This window comes from Podarcis gaigeae (genome assembly GCF_964106915.1).
Source record: "Podarcis gaigeae genome assembly, chromosome: 6".
NCBI classification, from domain to species: Eukaryota; Metazoa; Chordata; class Lepidosauria; order Squamata; family Lacertidae; genus Podarcis; species Podarcis gaigeae.
The window spans coordinates 75547221-75560783 of NC_139682.1; the positions used below are offsets into that span (position 1 = coordinate 75547221).

A 13563-nucleotide genomic window follows, 5' to 3' on the forward strand; every position below is an offset into this window, starting at 1 on the left:
AAATCAGTGAATATTTAGAAAAATATACAGTTAGAAAATTTATTACGTAGTTGACAAGTGTCCCTTTAGATTGATATGCCAAGTTGTTATATAAGTCTTTGAATAGTGGTTTTGTTTTCTTTAAATGGTGGTTGGTGCCATATGTTTACATTAATCCTTCCCATTTCTGTAAAGTTGTGTGCTCACTTGAAAATGTAGAGGCAAAGATAGTTGCCATTTCCAGACATAGAAACAGTACTACTACTCATTGTTGTCCGTGCTATTGTGTGCAGCCAGGATGTCCTGGGGAAAGACTCTGTTCAAAGCTGATGTTAAGTAATATCAGTGTGCCAGTAATGGCCGAAAGGAAGGCTATAGGAATCTTTGGAGGGAAGTGTTTCAGGAAGAAGGTAGGAATCTTGCACTTTATATCTTACATTTGTCTGCTTGCCTGTTTGTAGAAAACATAAATGTACAATCTTTATCTTGTTTGGAATTTCAGATTATGAACATAGGGCTGCAATCCTAAATAAACATAATGAAACTAAGTTACTGAATTTACTGCTTCTGACTTCCAAAAATGTTTTGTGTCGTAAATGGAGCAATGAAGAATTGCTTCCAGAACAGGAAAGTGTGTGCATTTCTTCTGGCAACATATATTTAGAGAAAAATAGTTAAACAACTTGCATTGTATATTATACTTTGCATTTTCTTGCTTTATTTCCTGGCCTTCTAATTTTCATAGTTAACCATTTGTCTGAAGTTTGGAAATTGATTTCCTGACAGAATTTTTCTCCAATTGCCTAATGTAAATTTAAATCTTGATTTATATTTGTGTTAGGAGTATTGTAATGTGCAGTTATATATATGTTTTTCTCAAGGAGAAGGCTTATTGCTTGAATATTATACAAGGGAAGCATGTGATTTTAACAAAACTGAAAGTAGTTGATGATACCTGGCATGTTGAAAGTTTTACATTTTTCTTACTGAAAATAATGATCAGTGCAATAGAAGATTGCTTAGTTCAAGACTCATTTGTTAAAATGCTTATGATGAATTCAAACATACATTCTAAAGTTTAGCGGAAGTGATTTTGGCGCATATTCAATGAATGCCGAGGCATTGTTTTCAGGACTTAGAATGTATGATGAAACCTCTTCCACCACACCACACCTAAAATATCTGTCTGTCTAACTGTTAAAATCCATGTAGTCTAAGTAGCTCATTAGCTTATCATAGTATTGCATAATTACTAGAGAGTTCATTTGTATCAATTTACTGGAAAAACTCTTCCTTTCACAGAGGAAGTCTAATGGAATATCCGGCTTAGTATATTTGTTATCTTTTTGTGTTTACACACCTGGCAGGAAACTTTAGGTTTTTTGCACAATTCATGATGTAAGCTACATGATCTTGTTCCAAATAAATTTCTTTCTAACAAGTTTACTATTTCTAACTTCTAATTATACTTCCAATGATTTTTCTTCTATACTTCATTTTTAAAATTGAACTGAAGATTAGGATTTGATTCCAATTGGTTCATTTTACTGTGATCGGTAAGAGGTTCTGCAAAGCAGAAGTGGGAGATCGGCTGGTAGATCACTCAATGGTTTGAGATAGATCAGTAAGGATTCCAATTAACATTTAGCACTAGCATAAAAATAACATTCTCCCTCCTAAATTAGGCTTCTGAAATGAAGAAATATTGCTGGGGGAGAATCAGGAGCGAACTCTTGTGTAAAAGGATTGTGAACTTTGTTATGGTATTGAAATAAAATTCCTGAGCAGAGCATGTGCTTAGAGCAACCCTGTTCCTTAATTCTAAGTGTATGCTGCCCACCCCCAGCCCCCACTGTTTTGCAAACAAACTGTTTTCAAGCAGCTATCTGTGAAAAATTGAAACTGTTTTGAGGAGTGCCATATGTGCCCATCTTCCTAGGTATCAACATTTTAGTAGTAATGAATCTCAGGGCTAAACTAGATGAGGTGATGGGACTGGGACTGCATCTCTAGTATCCTTAAAATTTTGGTCAATAGCAAATGATTGGGATGTAAACTGAACACACCAAAGCTGCTGTTTACCCTGCTTTGAGTGACACTGACTGTGCCTCTACATTTTCCACAATAGAGCAAATAGCAGCTTGAGAAAGAGAGATTACAGATGGAAAAAAATGAATTTGGTCCACATTTTTAATGAGCCACCCTAATTGCCAGTCCCAGACTTTTTTTTGTAGATCAGAATGTGGTTATCAGTCAGATTATGCACTTCTCCGAATTTTCCCATGCAGTTTTGCTTCAAAACATATGCACAAAAGCATATTTTTGGGGAAATGTGTACAAAAAATGTGTATTTTAGGGGTATGCAATTTGAAAACATGCAAAACTACATATTTTAGGGAAATAATGTAGACAAAATGCATAGTTTAGGGGAAATGATACAGTTTAAATGCATTTAATGCATTAAAAATCTGCAATAATTGATTAAGTGCATAGGAAAGAAGGAATAGAAGGAATAGGATGAATAGAAATTTATGCCTAGGAGAGAGGTTGTATGATTTCTATTTGGTAAATAGCACAAGGAGAAAGGATTGATCCTGCTCCCTCTCTGATGCAGTACCAAACCAAATGAGCCATTCTTCCCATCCTACTCTGTAATTCCTGCAAAGAAAAAGATTTCCATAATCTTGTCTGGTGTAGCCCTAACTAGTCTGATCTATTATGGGCTATTATTCCTTTACGGAGATTATATTTTGTTTTCCTATCTCTGAAAAACAGTTACCACATCTAAGTCTTTTGCTAAAGGAACTTGTTATACTTCCCTTCTTGTCATGAGATGTAGAGAATTCTCAGGTCCTTAAGCAGCTTTTGTAAGCGCAGAAACTTAACATTGTTTTACATTGTCAGTTTTCACACATAGTCATTTTAACATGGCATTCCTGAAGAGGGTCTCATGGTAATGTAGGTAAATGTAGTTTAAAATTGTAGAAAGCAGGCTTCAGAGATACTGAAATAGAATATATAATATCAGTATACTGCATTTAATGAATATTTAGGTACCTAGATGCTACTGTCAAATTTATAGATGTTCTATGTTCCCCATAATTATTACTTCAACAGGTTATATAGATAGCCCTGTGGTTTGACTTGGAAGCAGTTTCATGGCCTGTGAAAGTAAAATCTGATTAATCTACTCTTCTTTGTTTTCTTCCTTAGCTGTAAACTTCAAGGAAGTTAATGAAGAAAACAAGCGAGAAGTCCTAAGTGAGATATTCTCTTCTATTGACACACTGGCATTCACATTTGGCAACATGTGAGTAAAAAATAATTACGATGACTGTTCTGTTTGTTTCCTGAAGCACCTTAGTTTCACCTTCTTTGAACTCTGCTGCAATGTGACACTTTTGTCTATTTGTTAGTCTATACTTTACTTGTCCCCCTGCCAATACTGTTTTGGACTACGTAGATGCTGCTCTTACAATATGAGAAAGAATGGGTATTTGTAAAGTACTCTAGCTGAGAAACTTAATTTCATTGTGTTCTGGTCCATTCCTTTCTTGTGACTGCTTCTTCATAATCATTTCCCACAGTAGCTCTGCCTATTTGCTCCAGTAATTGCGAAGGTACCTTAATGGGAAATTAAGAAACTATGGTTGTGTTTGGACATCTTACTGAACAATGATTTAAAATGAATTTGTTGTTGTTGTAGAAACATGCTAATGCAAGATATTGAAGAGCATAGTCTCCCACACACACTTGCGTGCTTCTCCTGCCCTCCTCTTGTACAAGAGGTTTACTTGGATTACTTTCAAGCAGACCAATTTCAAACTGTGACCTCTGAACCTGGTTTATTCAACCATAGTTAATGTTAATCACAGTTCTGGGTTCTGATGGCGCTAGACAGTGTCATAAAGCAGATGCTTCCAGACTCCTCCCAGCTGCCCAGCATGAGGAGAGGGGAAGCATATGAGCCTGGGAGGTAGCCAGGCTCGCTCATATCTCACTGAGCCATAGTTTAACATGACAGCTGAATGCTTTCCATGTCTACCCAATGGCTGGAAAATATACTCTTGCCTTCTCAGTTTGGTTGACTCTAATTTCAGTGAACCAAATATTGAACTACCAGTGTTCAAAATAATTTGTAGTAAAATAGTTCCACATCTAGGTTTTGTATCTATATTTTACTTACCTTACGCCTTAAATAAACACTGAACATTCCCATGTGGTTGTCTGTTCTGAGTATTAGGTAGACATTTTGTTCTTGTATAGCAGGGCAAAGCATGAGTGAATTTTCTTCTGGTTCTCATGGCAGAGTTTCAGACTTCCTTATGGGAGATGTGGATAATAGCTCAACATTGGGTCTTCCTGTATCTCGACAAAGTCAGGTAGGGTGAATATTTTTTTTTAAGTTGTTAAAATACATTTTGCCTTTAGTAATATTATAGAAGAGAGCATTATTTTTTTTACTATCCAGCAGGATCAGTTTAAAATGGTGTTGTTGTTGTTGTTGTTGTTGTAGAAATACACTAATGAACATCTAAAACTGATGTTTTCTAAGAACTAATAAGTAGTTCCTAGATGTAAATATATATATATAAGGCCTAATTTATAGTAGCTTCTCTTTGAAGTTTCTTTACACAAAAGTACAGTAGTTAAGGTACTTGGGCCAAGCAGACCCGAAGTAGGAAGCTGCAAATTAATTACTGTGTCAAATTGTATTAGATGAAAACGTAACTTTCAAGCCCTGCTTGTGCTTCAGCTGCTTTAATGATACTTGGTAAATTAAGTCAATGCTTAATCCAGGTAAGATGAAGATATTGTGGTTGGGGAAACAGATTCCTCCAGATAGAGATATGCAACTAGTCCTAAGTGGGGTTGTGGACCCCTGAAGAGCTGGCAGTTTGGTAGTGAACATGGATGATGCTAACTGGGGATGCTCAGGTGCTAGCAGTGGCCAGGAGTGCTTTTTACCAGCTTTGCCTGGCTCACCAGCTGAGGCCCTGTCTGGAGAGAATGGATCTTACTTCAGTTATCCATGCACACTAGTGACATCCAGGCTAGACTATTATAATGTGGGGCTGCCTTTAACAATAGTTCTGAAGCTTTGACTGGTACAAAATATGGCTACCCAACTGATGGGTGGCCAGGTAGCTAAAGCATATTACACCTGTGTTGTACCTCTTGCACTAGTTACCAGAGTTAACTAATTTACTAGGCTTAATTTAAAATGTTGCTCATATATTGCATTGTCCTATTGATATCGCTTGAAAACCTTGGTTGCAGCAAGCCAACTGATTTGGGAGGGGGGACAAAACAAAACTGGAAGTCTCAAGGAACGTTAGAGGAATGGAAAAGCAATGTGGTCTCTGTCATTGGCAGAAAATCTTACTAAACAAGTGTTAATAGGGTGGTGCAGGCAGTTCTGCCACACAGGGTGCTGAGCCGAGGGAGTGCAAAATTGAGAAGATCCATTTGGGGGTTCTAATTTTTGGCCTTGCACAGGGCACCATATTACGAAAGATTACTGAAGTCTACCCTTGATGGCTACCCTTATGTGCTTATGAGGCAGCCATCTTTTTTCTTTATCATGTTCCTAATAGGCTACTTTTTTAAGAGTTGAAGGTAATATTGGAGGCATTGCTTCTCATTCATTTCTTTTGTCCTACTGCAATCTTTCATCAAACTAATTTTGCAATTTTATGTTGGCTCGTTTTGAAGCACCCCAAAGAGAATGTGCTAAAAATACAGCGTGCAGCGATGCTTCCATCATATCACCTTCAGCTCTCTGAAAATATCACCTGTCGCCAGCCAGTTTTCCAGTGTGTTGGTAGAGGAGAAGCTAATCTTTTTACCTTCTGTCACATTGAGAGCTTCCTTGATTGACTGAAAGGGGTGTGTAATTGAAGTTAAGCATTTCTAATATGCTTAACTTGCAAGCAATTGGCACATTGTATGTAAACCGGATTTTGTTTCCACTGAGGCATGTTCATGCTTCATTTGTTGCACCCAGTCCACATACCATTTTGCCAAAATTGGCATCTGTTGTGCAAGCATAGAAATTGCAGTACATTTTTTCCTGGGAAAATAGAATACTTTTACTTGTACCTATATTTATTGCTCTTGGGATGCTTTGTAAAATGTTTTTGTACATGTGCAACACGTGTTGAATTTTTGTGACAATGACGCTGTTAACACCATTCCCAGTGCCCGCCTTATATTCTGAACATTTTTAAAGCTTTTTCTTATGCCTAATAGACTTTGCCTGTTATCATTGTCCAGATTCATATGAGCTAGAAAGTCTAATTTTAAATTGTAGTGCATGTTGGTAAGGTTACCTATGGGCATTTTATAATCTTTTTTGTCCAATTTTGTATTTTCCTTTCCAATTTTTATTTATTTATTATTTTTGGATGTGGGGGAGGTTCTGTTCGCTTTTACACCATAATGGACATTTGGGCATTTTTCTTTCTGATGGAGGACAATGGCAACAATGCTTCCTTTCCATCCACTTTGAATGGACAGGGTACTGTGCTATTGAATTGAAAATACGTTTTCAGAAATATTGTGCAAAGTTTAAAATACACTTGGGGTCATGCTTTGACTATGCATCAAGTTCATTCATAAATTAGCCATTTTTTTCAGGGGGAATAGTTAACTTAATTTTGTTAAGTAACCAGCTCCATCAAAGCTTTAAAAGGCAAATGTTTGACACATTGAAAGGCTTTCTATACTACAGTACCTAAATTGTCTTGCCTTTTTCAACCATTGTAGATTTAAAAGGGAACAGAGTTACTGGGCAGGAGTGCATTCTACTCCATTCTCTTGTTATGTTAGTATTGAAAAACGCCACATAGTTAGTATATGTTGAGTGTTTAATCGTCTGTTTGCTTAGCTGATGCTAACAGGCTGCATTTTATTGAATGCTAGTCTTTTGAAAATCTTTCTGTGGATTCCGGGGGATCACTGCACGAAAAGGATGACGTACAAGGCACAGGTAAGCATTACATACAGTGTTTTTGGTCTCTGTTATGTTTTTAGACATGTAGAAATAATCAAATTTTAAAATTTTCTTTCTTTTCTTTTTTTACTATGGGGGAAACTATTGGTATTTAACAGAAGTGTGTTTAGAACTGAAGTTAGCCCCATTGAAATCACAAAACCTCTGTGTTATTGGAAGTTGTAGCATGAACTTCAGCTATTTATACATTTTTTTCCTGTTTAGTTCATTACAGAAGAAAGTTTTATGTTGGCCATATGATTTGTTAAGATTTAATTCTGTGACCCTTTAATTTGTTCTAAAAGCCCTGTCAGTTCAATTTAGTGTCAACTAGCATTTAAAGAGAATCTCAAGATCAGAGCTGCTTTAGTCTCCACAGTTGGCTGATACAAGCTGTGCTGTTGCTGTGTGGTCATGTCTAAAATTCACTTTTTTGCATTTGACATTTTATTTTCAGGGCACCTTAGAGCTGAAGAGATTGATAGTGTTCTCCTAAGGAACGATAATGGAATTGAATCAGCTCTGTCCTATGCTAAGGCATGGTCAAAATACACGAAGGATATAGTTGCATGGGTAGAGAAAAAGCTTAACTTGGGTGAGTGGTTCTTTCTGGCACCTAATGAGCTTTGTCATGATGGAATTAAATCTGTTGTCAGGATTGTGCTACAGACTGTCAGTAATGTGATTTCTAAATTAGTAGCTGTTCACTGAAATGAATGGAACTGTTGCCTGTTTCCTGTGACTGAAATATTTGTAGCAAAATAGTGTCTGTGTACTGTTAAATTAAGACTACAGAGAAGTTTATGCTTGCTCTTACTGCTCTCATTCACTACGTGAAACCGGTCTTCCTTCCCTACAGAAATGGAATGTGCTAAAAGCCTGGCAAAAATGGCAGAAACAACTAAAGCTATTGTTGGCCCTCAGGTGAGTGTTCACTTAATAAAAATGCACTGTTAATAACACACACTTCTGTTGATTATGGAAGTTCCACTGAATTCTTCTTTGCTGTTTCCTTTATTTGTAGTTTTTTCTATTTAAATTCTGATGAATATTCTTTTGGCTTTTTTTTTGCTACTTGAAAGTAAGAAAAATAAAGCAAACATTTTTCTTTTGTTTTACAATATTTTATGCATTGTTACAAGTGCAACTCTGGAACTAGGTTTTTTTTAACTGAACATTTTGTCTTAATAGAATGAAGGTTTACATAAGGGTATTGATGTAATATAACAACTTAATTTTGTCACGGATCTGTATAAAGCACTTTTCCCACTTAAACTAGTGGGAGAATTTGACCTAGAAGGATACTCTACTAATTTACATGTTTTGGCTTACAGGATTACATGCCATTCCAATCAATATTCATAAATGCATTCCAAAATGATGTAGAGAACAGTCAGCTCTGGCAACAAACGGCATCAGCTCTCCAAACTAATAAATTTGTTCAGGTAAAACCAATTCTATTTAAAAGCATTTTTACATGCATAGCTCACAGGCATATATATTTTAGTCATTGACATTTCCTTACACAGTCATTGGATTTCTCTCATGTAGCCACTCCTTGGAAGGAAAAGCGAACTGGATAAACAAAGGAAGGAGATCAAGGAGCTTTGGCAACGAGAACAAAAGAAAATGGTTGGTATATTTGAACATAATATATTGCGGGGGGGGGGGCATTCAGGGATGTCCATCTGCTAGCACAATGGAAATCTTCTTCCCCCAACATCCCCCTGTGTTCCCCAAAATCTGCTTTGTAGGTTTGGGGAACTTGTGGAGCTGATTTAGGGAGGCGCAGGAGGAGAAGCCCCATTGCATGAGAAGACTTCACTCATACTATGTGGGGCATCACCCTTTGTTTCAGATAGAAATTCTAAACTTCCAAACTTGCCTGCAGAGCATACAATATAGGCATTCAGCATACATTACTTACTGTAATTCATTGAAAAAGTTTACATATTTTAAAAAAGAAAAACCCACTAGTTACAATTTTCTTCACATTTATGGCATAAAGGCCACCAGTTCCTATGCTTTCCCATACTCCCATTCCCACAGCTCAGTGTCATGATGTTGATGATGATGATGATGATTAACAAGCTTTGAGTTAGAATATAATGTGTCGCATTTCACTATTCTACAACATGGAAACTGCTAATATTGAGATGCTTTCTTTTGGAATGAGCAGCAGGAACTGGAATCCACCGTTAAAAAAGCAAAGCTATTATATCTTCAGCGGCAAGATGAATATGAAAAGGCAAAATCATCAACTGTTCGTGCTGAAGAGGAGCATCTGACCTCCAATGGGGGTATTATTAAAGATGTTAGTAAACTTGAGAAAAAACGAAAACTTGAAGAGGAGGCTCTCCTAAAGGTAAGAAAACTTCTTTAGATATGTTAGCAATGAAATGCAGTGTTACACTAGTGATATGAATATGTGATTCATAGGACATGTTGGCTGGTACTTATGAAATTATAAAGTGCTTTTATTGTGGACTGCTAAAGGTAGGGTTTCTTCAGGTATTTTAATAGGAAGTTTCTTCACCATCACTCATTCTTTACATGTTTAATTTGTTGTAGGCTGAAGAAGCCAATGAACATTTCAAAGCCAGCATGGCTGAAGTTGAAGAAAAACGAAATGATCTAGAAAATTTCAAAAGTGATGTCTTAACCCAGCTACGGGAACTTGTTTATCAGTGTGACCTCACACTTAAAGCTGTAAGAATGTGTTCCTTGTGTTCTAGACTAGAAGAAAATCATTATTGTTGGAATATCATGTGTGAAAATGATTTGATATATATCTCTGAAGCATTATGGCCAACACTGCTGGTATATTGACTAAAGCAATCATATTAGTTTTATTTGGGCCAGCCTATAAGCTGTGGTGTAATAGTAGATCATGAACAACCCATGCTTCTTCTACATTTATTGTTTTAGCACAAACCATAGTTTGCCAAGCTGCTTGAATTAGAACGCTGTGCTTAGTGTTCGGTCTCCAACCCAAGATTGGAAACCCACTTCAAACCATGGTTTCATATTCTGGTTTGGAAGACTCGGCAATTATAGCATGCCAGTTCAGATGCCCTGACAAAATCATGGTTAATGCTAAACAGGAAACTGATAGGAAAGCCATGCAGAGAGGGGAAACAGGCAAGTCATTGCTCATCATCCATACCCGTGGTTTGCAGAACTGTCTGAATGGTGTCTCTATGATTGTTTCATTCAGTATATTAGTAATTTTTAAAAGTAGTCTGGAGAACTATCTAAACAGAGCCACTTGCCTAGTTCAGAGGTAATGGGGAACAATGGTTTTCCACAGTGCTGAAAGAGCTGCAGCAACCCTTTGTCTTGTGCACCCCCTGCTCTCTGCTTTTCCCACTGTGAGTCGGAGATCAGAAATGCCAGATTCATTGGTTTTTCTTTATGTGCATTGGTACTAAGTAGAGAATCTCTTCATGTTCCTTTATCTTGAAACAACAGTGAGCCAACATTCAGAGCCTTACCTCATAAAGTGGCAAGTGGGGGGAAATACAGCTGCAGCTTTGGCCTGCCTTACCTTTGACTTAAATCTTCTGTGAATTGATTGATAATAGTTTGTAGTAGATTAAATAGAATACTATGTTCCTAGCACCCCATTTTTGAAGTCTATCCAGAACTGAGTGGTTTCCTGGTACTATGATGTCAAGCACTCTGAATTGCTAAATAGTGCTGCAAAACATCTCATGAAACTAGACAAGCTTCACACAACATGTGGCAAAAGATGTTTGTGAATGGTTTGTCCATGAAGTTATTTATTTCATAAATTGGAATATCTATCTAGATAACATAAGTTTCCACAGCTTAATTATAGCAAGCCATTCATAGAAGGCAGACAAAAGGAAGACAAGCAGAAGAGTTCATGAGGTTGTGTATTAGTATAAAGTGTCCATTTGTCTTTGGGAAGAAAGGCCTAGAATCTTAGATGATAAATCTGTTTTGTATACATACTTGCTATTTAACTTTAGTGGATGAACTGTACTATGATGCATTCTGTCTGTTAAGACATGCATCAACTTATGTTGAATTGAAGGACACAGCTTTTTTGTAAATGTGATACCGAAATGGAAGGGCATTAAATTTTAGCATTAAATTTGTTCTGCAGCTATGCCTTGCATATTTATACTTAACTTTATAATAAATGGGGGGCAACCTAAGCAGCATCTTAGATGAGAGGCTGGTCCATATCACATTTCTAAATATGGAAGCTTGAGGCTTCTAGTCAGACTGCTGTGTACCAACTACAAACACTGCAATTTGTTTATATTCTCTCTTCAGATTTCTGAATACCGAGAGACTTAGTTTTTCAACATTTTATAGTTTTCTTTCTTTTTTTGGTCTTGCTGATTAAGTAAAGTTTCCAAAAAACATTGGTTTCTATCTAAACCAATTCTTTCATGAGTGAAATGCAGTTTCACTTGTGCAAAGTGGCTTCTGTGAGTTCTACCAGTTGTTCTTCGCATTACAGCTCCCTGTGCCTACATCACATGCTATGCTAGAGGGTCTCCCAAACCCTAGGAAGGGTTTTTTCAGGCATTTAGGGGGCTTAAGCAAGCTTTGGTGGGAACAACCTGTTGTGTAAGCAGAATTACACTCATACTTCTTTGGATCCAAACCCAGTACCACTACAGGCAATCAAAATTCAGACTTTCACTGACTTCTATCCATCAGTTTCACAAAACAGAGATTGGTTTAACTATAAATACATCTTGCATCCACATGCTTTCTTGAAACCTAAGTATACTGACAGAAAGGAAATGGAGAAGTTTAAGAAAAGTTGAGCAAACTATGACAGAAAGCTGTAATTGTGATAGGTGACATACAGGCTAGTTGTTGTTTTTTAATACATGGAGAAAAATCATTTGTGACCTATTTTTGTAAGTTTTAAGAGATGCAGGGAATATTTCAAACCTTTGTTTCTTGAAATAATTCTATTTCAAATATCTTTTTGTTCCACCCAGGCAACAGTTAACCTATTCCAGATGCAGCATGCCCAGGTTGTGTCTCTACCAGTTAACTGTCAGTCCCTCTGTGAGAGTGCCAAGCTTTATGACCCAGGACAGAAGTTCTCAGAGTTTGTGAAGAATTTGCCAAAAGATGATGTTCCCATTGAATCAGGTTCCTTTGAAACTCAGAGCTCCCAGGTTGGAGGGTGAGAGCTCAGATACCATCTTCGCTTACTTGGCAGCAAATGTGAACAAAATGCTAGAGGAATGTAGATAGAAAATAAAAGAGAGAAAGAACTTGTTACTTTAATAAGTCAGGCATTGTTGAAAAATGAATGGAAATGGGTCCTAAAAGACAGGTGACTTTTCATAGTGTAGAGCAGAGTTTAGTATTTGTTGTTGTTTTTTGCTGAGGATATTTTTTTCCATTTAGCCAAAAAAAGAAAGACATGGAGAAGGTACCTCAGCTAGCACAAGTTCTTGGCTCTCACTTAAGTTTGTTGTCCAGCCATTTGCGGCAACAGTTGATGCTTATCACTATGTCTATTCTTGTTGCTGAGCACGAGAATTTGGGACAAGTGGGACTTGCAACAAAAAATACTGCAGCATGAAAAATTCCTGCTCAGGATACTGCATTCTGTTACATCCTCTCTCCCCATTTTCCAGTCGTCCTCCTCCCACCAGAAAGTCAGCATTCTATGGCTGTTGAAGATGCTCAGTCCTCATTGAGATGTTTTGGTGGTTCACCCCTAAAGGCTACTTTGTCTTAAAAAATATTGTATATTAAACCTCAGGGTTTCCAGAAGTCTGCTGATAGCCTCCTCTTTTGAGCATGGGTGGTGCCATTTAGATTACATAAGCAACGTTCCCTGTTTGAGTATTGGAAATAAGAGGGTAGAATGATGGAAGCAGTATTCAAAGTTAGGCCTCTGGGCTCTTATACTGCTTAACCTCTGCAATACATTCATAAAAAGCCTGGAAATGTTTTATTTATAAAAACTTTTTTTGCAACATTTAATATCAGTATTAAGTCAGCTTTGGAACTTGATTAAATTCTCATTTTATGTTTTCCGTTTCAAAAAAGCTGAATATAAGAAAATGTAACTCTTTCAAAAGTTCTTAACTTAAAGCTTGAGGTAGTAATAGCCAAGAAATTAAAAGTTAGTCTTGGGATACTTGTCTGTAGACTTCCTGCCTGTCATTAATTTGTTTTAAATCTATGCTCCAACATTTCCAGAGATAAAAGGGGCTTTCACATGCACTTCAACTAAGTCATCCAAAGAAAGCACCTATTTTAGTCTTTTGTTTTGAGCTCTCTCGTGATAAATTACTATTATGATAGATAACTAAGTTGTTCAGGCTATTACTTAGGGAGACATGGGCAGCTTCTGTTGTGCTGAGAGGAGAAAAGCTTATTAAGCATAGACTTCCTGCTGCTGAACATGACTAATAAGCTCTTTCTGTATTTGGATGTTGTGGATTTTTTTTATTATTATCTAAAATTAGGGTGCAAATATAAGAATGCAGTGGAAGTTGCATTTGACAACTTAATTACAAAAGTCCTGTGCAGTATTGGTATGCCTTACACCTCAACTGCAAACTGAATCAATAAACTCT

The 13563-nt window shown here is 36.9% G+C and overlaps 1 protein-coding gene across 4 annotated transcripts in view; it reads left to right on the forward strand.

Moving 5' to 3' along the window:
* The window catches only part of ARHGAP29 (Rho GTPase activating protein 29), a 100792-nt gene that overhangs the window by 74547 nt on the left and 12682 nt on the right, over positions 1-13563 (forward strand). For 3 of the 4 annotated variants that reach the window (XM_083743220.1, XM_083743219.1, XM_083743221.1), the window contains exons 4-13: positions 3193-3289; positions 4289-4361; positions 6904-6970; positions 7431-7568; positions 7833-7897; positions 8308-8418; positions 8525-8605; positions 9153-9338; positions 9545-9682; positions 11962-12152. In XM_083743220.1, coding sequence (XP_083599346.1) covers positions 3193-3289; positions 4289-4361; positions 6904-6970; positions 7431-7568; positions 7833-7897; positions 8308-8418; positions 8525-8605; positions 9153-9338; positions 9545-9682; positions 11962-12152 — 1147 coding nt within the window. Of the gene's footprint in view, positions 1-144; positions 390-3192; positions 3290-4288; positions 4362-6903; positions 6971-7430; positions 7569-7832; positions 7898-8307; positions 8419-8524; positions 8606-9152; positions 9339-9544; positions 9683-11961; positions 12153-13563 lie in introns of those variants that run through there. The other variant, XM_083743222.1, reaches the window with a different exon arrangement.